The 17,899-nt window shown below is 38.2% G+C and overlaps 1 protein-coding gene across 1 annotated transcript in view; it reads left to right on the forward strand.

Moving 5' to 3' along the window:
- The window catches only part of LOC110213699 (protocadherin-23), a 219,151-nt gene that overhangs the window by 147,890 nt on the left and 53,362 nt on the right, over positions 1–17,899 (forward strand). The window contains exons 11-13 of the mRNA XM_078148850.1: positions 11,524–11,658; positions 11,997–12,206; positions 15,663–16,520. Of these exons, the coding sequence (XP_078004976.1) occupies positions 11,524–11,658; positions 11,997–12,206; positions 15,663–16,520 (1,203 nt within the window). The remainder of the gene's footprint in view (positions 1–11,523; positions 11,659–11,996; positions 12,207–15,662; positions 16,521–17,899) is intronic.

Below are 17,899 nucleotides of genomic sequence, written 5' to 3' on the forward strand. Positions count from 1 at the left end.
AATAAAAAAGCCCATATTTAATCAGAATTTTTGGCCTAATCTACATGACCTTTGTTTAAAATCTCTCAGGTACTTCTGCTATATCATTTGGGTGTTCTGGATAAATGGATAAAGTTTTTTCGCTCTTAATTCTTTGCTGCTCTATTTGACAACATACTTCTTTTCATATTTCTTTTGAATGTGATAAACAAAGTTGGGATGTGGAGCTTGTAGGAAGTAATTTTAGTGCTATGCATAAATATAGTATAGGTTCTATACTGCATTGCTTTGAATTCTTACGACTTTGCAGATAGTTAAAGTCAGAACCACTTATAAATGTTTTTATAATGGTGATTAAATCTAGTATTTTTCAGGTGCACTTCTCACATTTGACCAGAGTGGGGCAGCATGATCAAAGAGTTTCTCATACTCCAGTCATCAAGGTCTAAGAGGGATTGCATTGCTATGATAACCACACTGAAGCCTTACCACACTACTTAGATGAAGGGTAACACAGAAACTCCCAAGTATTAGCATTTTGTAAGGTGAACTCTATAGAGCAAGCAATGTAAAATCCATGTAGAATTGTATTTGGACACAGCCCTAATATGTAAAAACTAAACACCATGAACTGCCCATTTTTATACAAACATTTCATGCCCCCATCCCTGACTTCATTTGAAGTATGATGGTTAGCAAACATTTGTCTATATACAACTCTTCTAGGGGTAGCTAGGTGGCACAGTGGATAAAGTACTGGCCCTGAAGTCAGGACTACCTGAGTTCAAATCTAGCCTCAGACCAAACATTTGACACTTACTAGCTGTGTGACCCTGGGCAAGTCACTTAACTCCAATTGCCTAAATAAAATAAAATAGAATAAAACTCTTCTGTTGGGTAGAATTATGATTATATAAGATAATGGTGATTTTATTCAATCTTCCCTTCACTTCATGGCTCTAGAATTGCCTCCTTCTCCTCTTCTTTGTTCTCCTCCTTCTCTCCCTCTCCTTCCCTCCCTCCTCTTCTTCCTCCTCCTCTCCTCCCTCTTCCTCCTCCTTTTTCTCTTCTTCCTCCTCCTACTTCCTCTCCTTTCTCCTCCTCTTCACCTTGAAAAAAATTAGGATGTATTTATAGTATTGAACAATACCATGTTTTTTTAATACGATTCTACATAATACAATACATACATACATACATATGAATACTTTGTATTCACAATTCATGGAATTTGGAGCAATGAAGGCTTATGGTCGGTAGCTCACAACTCTTTCAACAGAAGTTTCTTCTCAAATTAAAAAAAAAGAGGTCTGTAGGTTGTAATTGAAGACATGAACACCAAGATTGGAATCTGTGAGAACTAGCAACAATTTTGGGGGGCCAAAATATCCTTTGTAGCCCTATAGTTACCTCACTAAGGGAAGGATTCCCAACAAATAAGAATGGATGGAGTCTGTATACCATTTATGTGCTAAAACAGTGTTAAATTGAAATGATGCCATACAGGTGTGTTGAAAAAGACAATGGAAGCTTTGTTCTCAATTTGTGCAGAGTAAGATTTCTAGAACCAAGTTCTCTTCTTTGTACAGGGTCTATGTCTGGCTCCAGGAAAAATCCCTGAAGAATGTATCAGGGGAAGAAAAGTCAATATTGCTTTAAAAACAAAACCAAAAACCCTTAATGGTGATTCCACTAATAAACTTAGCAGGAGGAGGAAAAGGTCTTCTAAAAGTCTTATTTATTTTCCATTAGTTTTTTGGTGGTTCTAAGTCAAGTAGAGCTTTGACTCCCGACTAGAGTCTTCATGCACTGTCCATAAGGATATCCTGAAAGTGCCCTCTGAGCATATTAGCAGTGTACTAAGGCTTGCAAAGTATTTTCCATACCATTTATATCATTCGAGTCCCACTCATCTCAGCCCTGTGAAGTAGCCAGGACTATACCGGGGTTCAACTATGGCATAATGAATTTATCATTTCAGTGAATATCTGTTTTGTTATATAACATCTCTGTTATGCCTCTGTGGATTCAAGGGTCATTTCTTAAGCAGACCAGATGCTAATCTGTGTTACTAGGTCAGTTATATCAAAACTTTTTTTTTTGTTACTGAGGCTAAGACTTCTAGATATTATAGGTTGATTAGAAGTGATCGAGGTAGATCCTTTCACCCAGCCAATCTTATATTCCTTAGGCTCAGACAAACTTTCATAGTGCTCTGTAAATCTGAGCCATGCCTACTGCCATGAATGGAAGCAGACATTTTTTGCTGCCCATAGGTCAGGTAACTAGCATTTGTTGGGGACCATAAATGAATCCTAGATGGATATGAATTGGAAGGGAGAAAGGTCAAGTTTGGCAATATGAAGTACCACTTCCTACTCAAGAAATGTGAAAGGGAAAACCTATATAAGGAGTAGAATCTGCATCACTATTGACAGAGTAGTGTTATATGGAAGGCAATGAAAGGAGAAATTTGATTGAGTTTCAAGAAGAAGAGATAGGAGTAGAAATAGTCAAAAGGTAGCTGATAAAGCCAAATATTTAGAAATGGTTTATGAGAATACAAAAATCAAATAATGATTTATTTAGACATACATGCTAGCAATATGGAATATATTCAGAAAATCAAAGTAGCCCAGGGACAAGATTGATGTGTAAGGGAGAACAGAAACTGGGATAGGTAAAGTGAGAAATACAGCCTTTTTGATTGTGTGGTGATAATATTCAAAATTAGTTTATCAAAAGCTGAGCAACTTGACAGAAAACATTTATGGAGAATAAGAAAATCTTTTTAGAAGAAGGAGAAATGTAAATATAGTTATGTTAGACCTCTGGATAGAGTCAGGAAGACTCATTTTCTTCATTCCAAGTAAGACATGTACTAGGTGTGTAACTCTGGGCAAGTCACTTCTCCCTGTTTGCCTCAGTTTCCTCAACTATAAAATGAGTTGGAGAAGGAAATGGCAAACCACTATAGTATCTTTGCCAAGAAAACACCAAATGGAGTCATGAAGAGTCAGGCATAACTGAAAATGACTGAGCAATGAAAAGATGGATATTAAGTTTTGTCTAGATTTAATGAGAAATGTTAAATTTCATGGAAGAAACACTTTCACTCACCCCAAGTTTCTCCTTGAAATTAAAATCCACTGTTTGAAAACTAGTATTTTTCTGATGATTTTCATGTTGTTGAATATCATAGTTTCTGAAGAATCAATTATAAGTCACCTGTAAGGCAATGAAAAATGTATAATGGGTATAAATAGGAAGCAGGGTATTAAAAATGATAAATTATGTACAAGTAGTAGCATAAAAGTTATGAATGTGACTGGTGACCAAAAATGGAGATAGGCAAGTGATAAGAGTAAAGCCTGTAAGGTACACTGGTGCTGATTAAATATTAAGAGGCCTAGAATTGGGATATGGTGCCATGTGCCTGCTATCCCTGCTACCATGAAGGCTGAGGCAGATGGATCTCTTGAGCTCAAGAATTCTGAGCTGCAGTGAGCTGAGCCAAATGGGTGTCCACACTAAGTTCATTACAAATATGGTGAGCCCTAGAGGTTAGGGAACCACCAGGCTGCCAAAGGAAGGGCGAGATGGCCCAGGTAAGAAAGAGCAGGTAAGTACTCCTGTGCTCTGTTCAGTAGTGGGATTGGTCTTTGAGTGGCTGCTGTGACCCCAGCCTAGGAAAGATAGAGTGATTCAAGGAAGGGAGGGAAGGAGGGATGGGGATAGACAGAGAAAAAAATACCCCTAGAAGAAGAACCACTACAGGTGCAGGTTGGGTTGACTTCCTGGGGCAGATTTATAGGAAGGCATGATTAAAAGTCTCACAGAATGAGTAGGTTTGGAGGGATAGTAATCTGCACCATTGGAGAGAGGACCCATATTATGAGACAGCAAATCTACCTAAATATAGAAGAAAAAGCACTAGTGAAGAAATTGGAACATTAAATAAAGAAAATCAAAGAACAATCAAAGAGAGACATATGCTCAGTCAAGGACAAGGTAGTAAGGGGAGAAAATGGTGAGCCAAGGTGACAGACTTTTCTGATAGACAACCCTGAAGTATTTATGGAGAAAGAAGAAACAAGAGTGTTACTGTAGCCCTAAGGGTTGTTTGTGTGTTTGGTCAACCTGCCAGAGTTTGATAAAATTAGGTTGTCAGAGTCCGTGCTTTTATTTCTCTCAAGCAGGCAATTTGCATGCATGTGGAGCTACAGGCAAAGACTGAGGCCCCTCTAGAGGAGCGGGCTTGATTTGGGGGTTGGGGTGCCCAGTTTATATACCTTTTCAACAGGGGCTGATATCCCCTATCATTGTTTTACCTCTTAATAAGAGGAAATGCCTTTTCTATCAGACCACACCCCAACCATGCCAGACCACTCCCAGCCTTGGACTATCTAGGCAGAAGAATCAGTCTCTCCCAAAGCCAGAGAAGACCACAATGGCGCTTGTTTACTTTTGATTAAATCAATTCAGGCTTGAGTTGGGGTTTGACCAGGCTAAGGAGACTCAATGCAATCTCATTATCAGTAATGTCATTCTGAAGAAGAAACCCAACTTTGGAAGAAGGGGGTGAAGGGAAGTTCTGAGTCTCCAAGATATTGATTACTAAGAAAAATCTTTTTTCTTAGTTTGTTTGTTTAAAAAAAAAAGCAGCTTAAGATCCCACCTAATGAAAAGCAGCTAGTAATAGAGGAATCTTTTCTAGAATAATAATTAACCACACTTATATATCACTTTAAAATTTTCAAAGCACTGTTCAAGGAGCCAGGAAAAGTCAGAGAAGCTTTAATATGGGCCAATGCCAGGGTACCAATTTGAAGCAGGAAGAAACAAAGGATTTAGCAGCAAACCATGTGGCTCAAGAATTATGATCAAACCATGAAAAAGGGAATGGCCTCAGGCTGATGTCCACACTGCAAAGTTCTACAAGTCTGCTGAGACCTGCCCCAGCCAGTCTTGGGCTGCATGTTCAATGTCATGAGAGAGGATGAATAAGGTTTGAAAAAGATACTAGAAGCAGCTAATGTCAAATATCAATGACAAGAATTTGCAGGAGCTGTACTTCAAAGCCTGGTAAAAAGAGCAAAAGACAGAGTCTAGTCCACACAAATGTGTGCTATTAAAGTGTGGAAAACAGATGAATCTTTGTGAAGTTAGGGGATGGTTCTACTCTGGAATTACACAGACTTCTGGGTTTTTTTCAGATGAGAATTGGTCCTCATTTGGCTGGAGTCCCCATTCAAAATCAGCAGGGAACTTAGAAAATCAAGACCAACCAAGGAACATGCATTATAAAGGCAAAATATTTAATTGGGATTAAAATAGTTAGCAAAGGAAGAGAGAAACAATATCATCTACATTTTATTGACAAGTGATTACAATTACAATTGAATCCTAATGTCCCTTAATCTTCCTTACATTCTGAATCCACTCCTGGTTGACTCATGACTTGGGGTAAATGGTCCTCTGTTATTTGGCCGGTTTCTGCTTCCTTTCCCCCCACCTTAAAATGACTATTTTCATGCAAACATATTGCATTATAGGCACAACATCTCAGTTCAAAGGCTTGGTTCACCTCATGTGAAATGAACTTCCCACCTGGTTGGTTAAGGCTTGTTCCCCAATAGAATGGTACACATATCACTTGCTCTTGGCCACCTCCTGTTAATTATGTTTCAGTTAAGATGAATCCTGGAATACACCAAAAGATCACAGTGTCACGGTCCTAGAGCTGAAAGGGACTTCAGAAGCCATCTAATTCAACGTTCCCTTTTTATATGTGAGGGAACAAGGGCCCTAGGAGGCTAATTGATTTGCCAAAGATACAGGAGAAATAAGCACCAAAGGCAGGATTTTAACCCCAACCCTCTTACTGCAGAGCTAGTGTTCTGAGGTAGTAAGGACAGTTAATAACTAGTTAGAGCAAAGAAATCTATTGGTTGTACAAACCATGGCTGTCTCTCCAAGATTATATAAAAATATGACATTCCATAAATTGCCAGAATACAAGACTGTTATACATACATTGACATGGACTCATTGGGAAGAAGGAGCAATAAATCAAAATGACAGGTGAGTGAGGCTGTTAGATGATGCTCTGCATGACCTCACAAAAGGCATCTTACTCTTTTAGACCTGAGATTCCTCATTTGTAAATTCAAGGGTCAGACTAAGTGATTTTTATGTTCCAAATGTTTTCTATACTCTGTGGGGGAAAACCTCCCTGTAACCATGAAAATGGTATGCAAAATAAGCCCCTGTGAGCATGCAAATGCAGAAGACCTTGGGCTGTTCACAACCCAAAGGGAGCAGGTATTAAAAAATCAATAGTGTGCTTGGAGAAACTAAAGCAATAGTGAAGGAAACAAAAATCCCAGATGTCATAAGAACTACAGAAAAGACAGAATGAGTTAAGAGGCCAATTCTTGATATTTGCATTGGGAAGGAAAGAATAATTTGAAGAAACTGGGGAATCAAAATAAAGAGTGAAAAAGAGAATGAATAGCGTATGAAGTATTTTGGAAGTTAGAAATTAGAAATACAATCCCACACCGATCAAACCATTTCTGGTGCCAGGTTCCCAGGCAGTAATTATAAAGACTCGCACCAACAGGATGTGTGGTCCTTCTAATGGCTACTGTTTTTATGGTCCTAGGAAATAGCAATGGGAGCTTAGACAACTCTGCCCCTTCAAAAGAGGGAGGGAGAAGACTGGTCTATGAAGAACAGTGCGATGCTTTTGGAAGGAGATGATAGCAGTGACGGGGATGGGGATGGGAGAAAGGCCATTGGGGCTTCAAATTCTTTGTGACAATGTGTCTCTACTATGGAAAAGAGAATTTTTTTTAACATGATTAAAATGGCAGAGTTGAAGATTAAAAACCACCCAAATAAACAAAATGGCAAAGTGAATCTGAAAAGGATGGCTAAGAAACTTCAAAAAAAAAAAAGACCTTTGCTAAAATGGAATAATAATGTTCAATTGAGATGTTCCCATCAAGGGAGCTGTGTACAGATTTCTCAAACTGGATTTATTCATCAATTTAGATTTTTCAGTCAATTGATCAGTTAATTAAGCACCTGCTCTAATTCAAGTATGATTCTAAGTACTGAAGATAAAAGAAAAAAAAAGAAAAGAATGAAACTGTCCCTGCCTTCAGTAACCTGACATTGTAGAGGGAGAAGCAAAATGTTCAAATAAAAGCTCCTAACAGAATATGTACAACATGAATACAAGTTTGGGGAGTGAGAGTGCTAAGAGCAGTGGGATCAGGAAAGATTTTGTGTAAAGGATTCCAAGGGGAGTAGAGATTAGGAGCTACTGCATTACAGACATAGAAGATAGCTGATTCAAAGGTATGAGTATGGAAGATGGAGTGTCTTTGGTGGGGCAGGGGTGGGGAGGGAACAATAAGAAGGGCCAGTATGGTGCATGAAGAGGAAGGCTGTGTAAGAATTCTGGAAAAATAAGGAAGACAAAGTTGTGAAGATCTTTAAATGCCATACAGAGAGTTTTATATTTGATGATGGAGATAACAGTACATTCCTGGAGTTTACTAAGTAGGCCCATGACATGATCAGACTTGTACTTTAGGGAAATTATGTTGGCAGTTATCTGAAGGATGGATGAGAGTGAGGAGAGGCTAGAGTCAGGGAGACTAGGTAGGCAGTTATTGCAATATTTCAAGCTCCAAGTAATAAAGGACTGAACAAAAGTGGTAGTTTTATTAGAGTAGTGGATATGTGGGGCAAAATGAAAGCAAGAGATAAATATTAACACCAAAGCAGCAATCCTGAGTAACTAGAAGGATAATGTTGCCTTAGACAGTAATGGGGAAGTTTGGAAGAGGGTTAGGTTCGAGATGGGTGGGTGGGTGAGAAGAAAGATGAGTTCAGTTTTTTACATATTGAGTTTGAGATGTTCAAAGGAATTTGGCAATATCAGACTTAGGGATGAAGATAGACAGACAGACAGACAGACAGATAGATAGATTAAATGATGTATGCATAAATAGATGTGGGAGACATTTACATTAGGAATGATAATTGGACCCATCAGAGCTGAATAGATCACCAAGCAAGACAGTGTGGAGGAAAATAGCACAGGACAGAGTTTTGGGGTACATCCATATATTATTGTGGCATGTCACAAAAACAAAGAGAGAAGAGATTATTTAGGAGGAGAGGATGGTTGATAAATCTATTTTTTGGCTTTGTGATGTATGTATGGTTTGGAGGATGGGTAACTGACTTGGAAATCCTGAAAGAGGAGAGGTCTAAAGTATTGATAAGGATGTGAAGTTTGTTCTTTTTTATGTATTTTTTAAGTTAACATCTTGGAACCTATTTTCTATTTAAAAAAAGGCTCTTCTAGGGTAAGTATGTTATAGAAAAGTAGAGATAAAAACAGAATAGGAAAGAATGAGTATTTGAGTCTATTAAAAACTGTTATGCATATAATGCCAGACTTGGTTTATATAAGTTTGGCTGAATTTGTTAGTTCTGATGAACTGTTTTTTCATCTCTTTTTGATTTTTTGTTATAAGGGATTATTCTGGGGTGTGTGTGTGTGTGTGTGTGTGTGTGTGTGTGTGTGTGTGTGTGTGAAGGGAGGTATAGTGAGAAATTAAGGTGATATAAAAACAAAAGATAGCATGTGCAATTGTAAAGAATTTCTTTTACTAATGAATTAACAAGTCTAGAACTCCCACACTGCCTTTTCCTTCCTCCCATCCCCAAAAGTGATAATGTCAAATGGTGAAATGGAAAACATTTTTCCCCCTTAGGAACTCTAGTTGTACCTTATGCATGGTTAAATTATTTCTTACAAATGTCAAGGAAACGAACAAGTGTCTTGGAGTCAGGCGAAACCTAGGTTTGAGCCTCAGCTCTGTCAGCAGCTGTGAAATTGTGCATTTGTCAGAGTCTCTTTCAGCTCTGGTTTCTCCAGAGTATCTGCCTTACCGAATTCTTGTGAGGAACCAATGGGATCATTTGTGTGAAGCACTTTATAAAGCATGATGGAAGTGTCAGCTCTCAGTATTACTTCTGCTGTTGCTAGCACCAGCACCACCAATATGACAGATGGAGGATGTTACCAGAAGTTGTACCAATGCTCCCACTTTGTACTTCTATGGTATCTTTCTTTCTAGATAATCAGAGCACTTTGTGTAGGGCATTACAGCTACCCTACAGTTTGTCTTTCCTTTCCGAAGATGGATCAATGACATCAAAGGGTCATGCCTTGACTCATGTGTATGAATTGGATTGAAGTAAGGCAGAGTTGCACACAGTCTTTCAGTCATAAAAGTCCAGTGGCAAGACAAAAATCAAGACAATTGGTGATACCATATAGTGAAGTGGTCCTGGAGTCAGAAAATCCTAGTTTGGGTTCATTGTCTTCCATCTAATTACGTATGTTGGACAAGTAGCTCAACTGAGCCTCATTTTTCTCAACTTTAAAATGGTAATAATGAAATGAACAATTCACATTTGATTGGAGGGCAGAGCTTCTCCCCAAACTTGCATTTTAAGGAGGGTGCTGAGACCAGCCGTCTCCTCATTTCCTGCCCAACTGCGCTGGGTACACGACACTGGGTACTCCCCTCCTTTCTTTTCAGCTTCCTTTTGTGTTTTGTCTTTTCCCATTAATTTGTAATCTCCTTGAGTGTAAGCATTGTTTTTAATTTTTACATTTGTATACCCAGTGCTTGGCACAGTTCCTAACACACAGTAAGTGCTTAATAAATGTTTATTGACTGACAACATTTCCTTCTAATTACCCATGTGATTACTTTTAGCCTCTTGGTACCTCAGTGATCTCATCTGCAAAATAAGGGGGTTGGATTAAGCCTAAGGACCCTTTCAGTTCTAAATATATGATCCTAAGTGACTTGTTCAGGGAACATAATTAGGTAAATATCACAGTGAGACTTGAACCCAGGTCTTCTGACTCTAAAAAACCCAGCTCCTTCTCTTCTACATTATGCTGCCTCTTATTATTGCTTCTTTTGCTTGTTTTGAAAATCAAATGCTTAAACTGTTTTAGAAATGCAATCCATTATCGTTACTTATTTCATTATTCATCAGGTCTCTCTAAGTACAAGTCTCTCATCAGAACTAATAAATTCAGCCAAACGAATATAAACTGAGTCTGTGTGTGTGTGTGTGTGTGTGTGTGTGTGTATGTATGTATATATGTATGTGTGTGTGTGTATAGATATATATATATCTATACACACATACATATATACATATATATAGTCTGTTGTGTGTGTATGTGCATGTATGTGTGTGTGGGGTGTGTGTATATATATATGTATATATATATACATATATATATGTATATATATATATACACATACATATATTTGTGTGTGCATGCGTGTGACATCTGATTTCTGTTTTTTCTTTAAAAGTCTGCAATGAAAAACCTGGGACTAGAACCCATACTTTCCAATTCCAAGACAATTGTTCTATATGTTTGACTACAGTGGGCTCAAGCTTTATTTTAGAATATGATGGATTGAATAAAGATGATTTACCACAGATGAGGTGGAGATTTGCAATTAAAATTTTATTGAGAAGGTCCACCCCTTCCCCTCCCCCCAAGTTCTTCCAGCCTTTGATTAAGGTCTAACATCAGTTCCAGGTGCATGGCATGAGTCTTGGGTCACACTTAAAGGCTGATTGTTTGTTAAAAGGGGAACACAGAAAAGTGATTGAATGGAACGTGTGCGAGCTGCAAATAAAACTCATGCAGTGGTATGAGATGAATGCCTGCTACCCTTTGTGTATAATGTAGGATTAAATTCATTAAAGTTAATGGTGTGAATGATCTTACTCTATAACCAGTGATGGAAATGACGTTATACGCCTCTCAGGGGAGTACTGAAACCACCAAAAAATATGGGAAAAATTATTTTGGATCAGTAATGGGTAAGACTGTGGAACCAGATTTCTTACTCTACACAGGACGCAGAAGGCTAAGTGCATTGTGTGTATGTACACAGACACACACAGACACACAAGTATTAGTGGTGCCATGTGTGAGCCTTCTGATTCTTTAGAGGACACAGGGTGTTGTTACTCAGCGTATGCACCCAAGTTCAGGAACAGCATGAAGAATCACTGCTTCCCCAGCAAGGTTTCTATTGTCTCATTAAATCACAATCAGGGGTGTTCCATGGAGTAATTAGGAATACACTGTAGAGTGCAAACTCATAAGACATTTTTTATGAGAGGGAAAAAATCTTAAACATTCACTGTGGGAAAATCTCAGGAGGCTTTTGAAAAACCAAATATTTTATCCCATGAGTCTTTTCTTTGGCAAGATCCACACTAACAGTTTTCCCACCTTATTTAAAAGTTGCCTAGAATTCTTGTTGGTTTTGTCTTCAGCACCTATCTTCTAGCAAATGATTGTGGGAAAAAAGATGGGAAAGTAGACTAATGAATTCCAAAGAGATAACTTAGGTGGTTTTCTCTCTTCTTTTTCTTCCTGAAAACAATCAAACAAAATTATTCTATAAGGAATCAACTCCCAACTGCAATTTGAAATCATGCCAACTGCCATATCTGGGCTTTTCAAGATCAATTCCAGCACTGGAGAGGTGGTAACAGCAGCTACACTTGATAGAGAGACTCAGGAGATCTTCACCCTTAGAGGTAACATGTCCAAATGCCTGGAATATGCAGTTAGGTGGGGGTGTTTAATTCAGCAGTTTTGTTATTTGCCTCCTCCTCCCACCTTATTATGGGTGTCACCTTCTTCTTCTCAAGATGGTTGTTGAATGATTCAGTATACCTGCCATCCCCTTTGGTTCACCATTGGATGTTATACCAAGGACAGTCAAGTTTAGGCAGTTTCATCAATAAATTCTGACAAGGGCTGCCTGGCCTCTCATTTATCTTTTCCCTAATTATTTGTCAAGAGCACAGGGTAGGTGTCGGTTAAAACCCACAGCTCACTAATGTGAAACTTCCCTTTCTCTATCTCCTGCCAGTACTGGTGAAAGACCAGGGAGTCCCTCCATTATCCAGCACTGTAACTATTCTCTGCAGTGTGAAGGATGAAAATGATCATGCTCCCAGGTTTATTATCCCCAACCCTGAAATCCAGGTTCCAGAGAACCAAGAGCCAGAGGTCATCTATACTGTCTTAGCTACGGACATGGATATTGGCAACAATGGAGCTGTGCGGTATCATATAATTGGTAAGTGGTGGACTTCTGCAGAATATCGCCCAAGACAGACCCTGTGCCAATGACTTTTAATGATTCCTTATGGAGGCTGTAAGATAATGTCCAAATGAAGTTGTCACAAAATGGTCACCATCACATTCCAGTTTTACCTCTTTTGGCTTTAGCATTTTTCTCTCTTCCTACCTTGAAATTGGTCTCCTACTTTTCCAGGACATTCAGTTAAACTGCCTTTAAAAAATACTGATGGGCTACTTATTTTTCCAGTTTTTTTTCCCGTATGTTCTGTTGTTTTATTATTTGAGTGGCTAAGGCTTCCTTGGTTCATGTCTTCCTCAAGAAGAAACTCAGAGTTATGGATTTGTATAAATGGTAAACAATGTGCTACCCGGGTTTTCCGCACAAACTTGCACAACCATTACCCACATGTATAGTCTTAAGGAACCGTTACTTGTAAAATAATTTTGGCCTTTGGGAAGGAAGAGAATAACACTTACATGGGACCTACAGATATTGTGCTAAGCACTTTTTATAATTATCCCATTTGATTGAGAAAACAGAAGTACAGAGTAGTTGTGACTTACCCAGGGTTACGCTTAATAGCTACTAAGTGTCTGAGGCCAGAATTGAATTCAGGTCTTTTTTTTTTTTTTTTGGCTAGGCAATGGGATTAAGTGACTTGCCTGAGGTCACACAGCTAATTCAGATCTTGTTGACTCCAAGTCTAGTGCTCTATTCATTGTGCCATCTTTGGGACTGAAATAAGAGCCTCTGATTGAATTAATGTGGAGTTAGCAATAGGTAACATTTGTAAATTTCTGAATGCTGTTTCTTTTCATTGTATTTCTCACTCTCAATTATCCAGCAAAACATGTGGAGTAAAGAGTTGATACTTAGCATCTAGAAAATACTGTTTGTAGTAGACAGAGACTCCCCACCCCCCCTTTTGGGTGGGACAAAAAAAGTCTTACAATGGCATTATAATGACATAATCTAAAGTTGATATTTGATAACCTGCTTTCTAGAAATTCTGTGACCAAGCCAAGTTACCGTAATAAAAACCACCCACTTTCTTTAAAAGTTTTTTTCAATGTTCAACTAATAAATATTCATAGACATGTAGATTTTCCATCACTGTTAGAGATCTCAGGGACCTTAAGATAATATGGTCTAGGCACCTTATTTTCCAGCTGAAACAGTTGAGATCCAGAGAAGCTCATATAGCTAGTTGGGGGTAGAGCTGGGAGTTCTACCCTCTTACATTTGAATAACCCTCTTTTTTGTTCTTTTTTTTTTAATTACAGCTTTTGCTGATAGTTCCTTAATTATCTTCTTTATTATTATGCTCCACAGTTACCTTAGTAACATGCCAAGGCAATCTAATCTCCATAGCTTCAATGGGATTATTGATATTTGTTATGCCCTTGGTGAAGTAGAATGATTGGTGAATTTGGAATTTCGAAAGGGCCTGGGTTCAAATTCTAGCTCATCCACTTACTAGCTGGTATGACTCCGGGCAAGTCAATTAACATCCTGTGATGTCAATTAACATCATCTGTGGCATGAAGGGATTGGTTATTTTACTAAGATCTTTTGCTACTCCAATCCTATGACCTCTTTTGTGACATCCCACTTCTTACTTTGGCCAGGAGGTATCTTATATCTCTCAATAATGGATAATAAGGTATAATAATTGGTATAAATAGGGGAGATGATCTTGAAAAATATTTCCCTTCTATCTACCTTATAATTCTTGTCACTCATATTTTGAGAGGTTTTTAAACAACAGATGCAATTGTTTTTTGTCAATCAACAAACATTTATTTAGTAGTTACTATGTGCCAGACACTAAGAGCTGGGGGTGCAGAGAAAAGCAAAATAATCCTTGTTTTTTTCTTTTTTTATAGTATTTTATTATTTCTAATTAAATGTGAAGACTAATTTTAATATTCATTAAAAATTTTTAAGTTCCAAATTTTCTCCTCTCCCTCATCTTCCCCCTCCTTAAGACAGTAAGCAATTTGATATAGATTATATATGTGCAATCTTATAAAATATATTTCCGTTATTAGTCATGTTGTGAAAGAAGAAACACAGCAAAAGAAAAAAAACACACAAAAAAATAAAAAAAGTGAAAATACTATGCTTCCATCTGCATTCAGACTCGATCAGTTCTTTCTCTGGATGTGAATAGCATTTTCCCTCATGAGACCTTTGGAATTGTCTTGGATCATTGTATTGCTGGGAATAGCTAAGTATAATGTTGCTGTTACAGTATTCTCCTGGTTCTGCTCACTTCACTTTGCATCAGTTCATGTAAATTTTTCCAGGTTTTTCTTAAATCCACCTGCTCATCATTTTTTATCAACTTGCCCCTTGACCTAGATTTCTGAAACCTTGAACACTGAGGATGTCCTCTGGATCCTCAGCTATTCCAGAAGTGTAGGTTTAGCCACTGCCTCCTATCTTTGAAGTAAGGTATCTCCTCCCCACGCATTTCCTTAATTCTCCTCTACTCTTACCTGCCACTCCAGCACACTAACTCCAGTACGTCTCTTGAATTTGTGTTCTATGCCTTCTGACTTGATAGTTCTTCCCAGTCTCCACCATTCCAAAATGTGGACAGCAGGCCAGTTAACTACCCACTGATTAATAGGCACGTTTATGGTTTTGAACTTATCTAAAAACATTATGCCTTGGTGTCCTACCTTGGAGAACCAGTGTGGCATGGTTGATGAAAAGCTGGAGACAAGGATGAGTTGGATTCAAATCCTGCCTCCAACACATAGTAGCTATTTGACATTATGCAAAGTTATTTTGAATCTCCCAGGGCCAATGCAACTCTCTAAAACTACATTAATTGCAGATGGATTACTAATGTTCATCAGAGAGGTTTTCCATACAAGGAATTCCCTACACCAGTTAATCACAGGTGCAGATCAAGATAAAAGCTCTATCTTAATTTTTCTCTGACTTGCCCCCATGGTATTAATATAATTAGAAAACAATGAAGGGAAAACAAGGCAACACTATTTACTTCTTTTTTATTAATTTCTTAGCAAGGAGGACAAAGTATCATTTATTGCAATGGTAAAGTTAAATTAAAATTTACTGATTTTAAAACAAAACATTGCCTATGATGTTCATTTGTTAAAATAATGGTTCTATAACTTGGCGGTACATGCCATCCCTGCTCTCCATTGCTCAGATTTTCATTACAAAAGGAAAAAAAATTATACTAAAGCACTAGACTGTGATATTTAAAATTAACTAAATGACATTAAATTAAAATTTAATTAATTTTGTTAATTAATTAAATATTAATAATTGAGAAATAAATAATTAAAATTGAATTAATTTTGTAAGCATTATTATAAGATTATTAATAACTACTTTTAATTTTGATTGGAATACCAGGAAAGCCATTTTTGTTTAGGATATTTGTCATCTGCATTTCTTTCACTTTTATAGGAGGAAATACTGAGCAGCACTTCACCATTAATGAAACTTCAGGAGAGCTCTCAACAACGTGTAGCTTAGACAGGGAGCACATTAGCAATTTCACCCTCGTTATTGAATGTTCTGATCTGGGTAGCCCAGGTAGAAGCTCCATAACAGAGTTAAAAGTGACCATCTGGGATGATAATGACAACAGCCCTATCTTCCCTACATCTCACTACCAAGCCTCTGTGAAAGAAGATCTTGAAGTGGGATCAGTGATCTTAGAGCTCTCTGCAGTGGATAAAGACAGTGGCCTAAATGGGCAGGTTGAGTACTTCCTAACCAATGATGCTCTCAGTATCTTTACCATTGACAGAATGGCAGGCACATTGAAACTTGCCCAAGGCCTTGACCGAGAGTCAAGGTCCCAGTATGTGTTTAGGGTTATGGCCAGTGATCGTAGTGTCCAGAGTCCAAGGAGAACCACAGTTGATGTGACAGTAAATGTAGATGATGTCAATGACAACAGTCCTGTCTTTGGACAGAACCCTTTGGATGTTTTTGTCTCTTCACAAATGTCTGTGAACCAGACCATCGCCACCCTGATCAGCTATGACTCAGACCTGGGGCTCAATGGAGCTGTGGTTTTTCGTTTTGCTGAGACCCAGTCTTTGTTTCATATTGATGAACACTCAGGAGAGGTTCGACTTCAAAAACAACTGTCCTCAGAACACTTCCCTATGTGGCTACAGGTAAAGACTATGGATCAGGGGATCCCCACCAGGACAGCCATTGGTCTTTTGGTCATCCATATGCAGGAAAAAGATGCAAGATTTTCCTTTAGTCAGCAATTCTATACATCAACTATAACTGAAAACTGTGAAACCGGTGAGTATTTTTTATGTGCTCTGCATTTATTGAAAAGCTGCTTAAATGCATTTGTTGCACAAGTCTTCTGGGTTCATTGATAAGTTCTTACTTTCATTTACACTGGGACTTGATCCATAAGTTTATGTCTAGCAAAGCATGAACCAAAATGTCAGTCATTTAAAAAAATTATATATAGAAAAAGAAACCTAGTTTGAAGTAAATTAAATATAGAATATAAATTGTTGAGTTAGCTATAGAAACGGTATGAATCTAGGGCACCTTTAACTTCCAGCTATTTCTTGACTCTCGAAACCTAAAAGAGAGAAATCAGCATATCCCTCAAACCATTGCCACCAGCACTTTTTTTCCTCCACAAGAATGCTGGAAATACATTGCTCTGCTTTAGGACTGCCACGTGGTAGAGTGGATAACGGCCTTCCTCAGAGTCAGAAAAGATGTGGGTTTAAATATATGCTCTGACAGATACTGGCATGTGAGTCATTTAACCTTTTAATCCCCACCCACAAGCTATCTAAGACTTTCAAGTTGCTAGACAGTTGAAGATCATTATTGATAGAAAGGATTCTTCCTTCCCAGGAGTTCCTGCACAAATGAAATAAATATGTGGACCCTAGCCACCCCCCCACCCCAACTCCCACCCCCACCCCACCAGATAGACACAGTGTGAGAACAAGTGACTATCCTAATATTCTTTTTTTTTTTTTTTTGGCTAGGCAATTGGGTTAAGTGACTTGCCCAGAGTCACACAGCTAGTAAGTGTTATGTGGCTGAGGCTGGATTTGAACTCAAGTCCTCCTGAATCCAGGGTCAGTGCTCTATCCACTGTGCCACCTAGCTGCCCCTATCCTAATATTCTTTTAAGTTGAATGTTCTGCAGACTCTTGTGCAGGGGATAAAATAACTGTTTGGTGTTGTTGTTTTTTTCTGGTAACTGAATAAGAGGATTGAGAAAGCAGCTAGGTGGTGCCTGGCCTGCAGTCAGGAAGACTCTTCTTCCTGAGTTCAAATCTGGCCTCAGACACTTACTAGCCATGTGACCCTGAGCAAGTCACTTAACCCTGTTTACCTCAGTTTCTTCATCTGTAAAATGAGCTGAAGAAGGAAATGGCAAACCACTCCAGTATCATTGCCAAGAAAACCTCAAATGGAGTCACAAAGAATCAAACAATGACTGAACAAGAAAATTGGGATGTAAGGTCACCTTTTGTAGACTCACTGGAACCATCTTTCTGACAACTCCAGGGACAGACAGGACAACAGCGATCCTTACATGTATCTTGTCCTGTTCCCACATAGGTTTGATTTCTTCTGCCAGGTTTCTGTACTTTGAAAGATTTTTATTACATGTAGCTTGTGGATTATGAGTATTCAGTATG

Source organism: Phascolarctos cinereus, unplaced genomic scaffold (genome assembly GCF_003287225.1).
Source record: "Phascolarctos cinereus isolate Bilbo 61053 unplaced genomic scaffold, phaCin_HiC Scaffold_9;HRSCAF=440, whole genome shotgun sequence".
In the NCBI taxonomy this organism is placed as follows: domain Eukaryota; kingdom Metazoa; phylum Chordata; class Mammalia; order Diprotodontia; family Phascolarctidae; genus Phascolarctos; species Phascolarctos cinereus.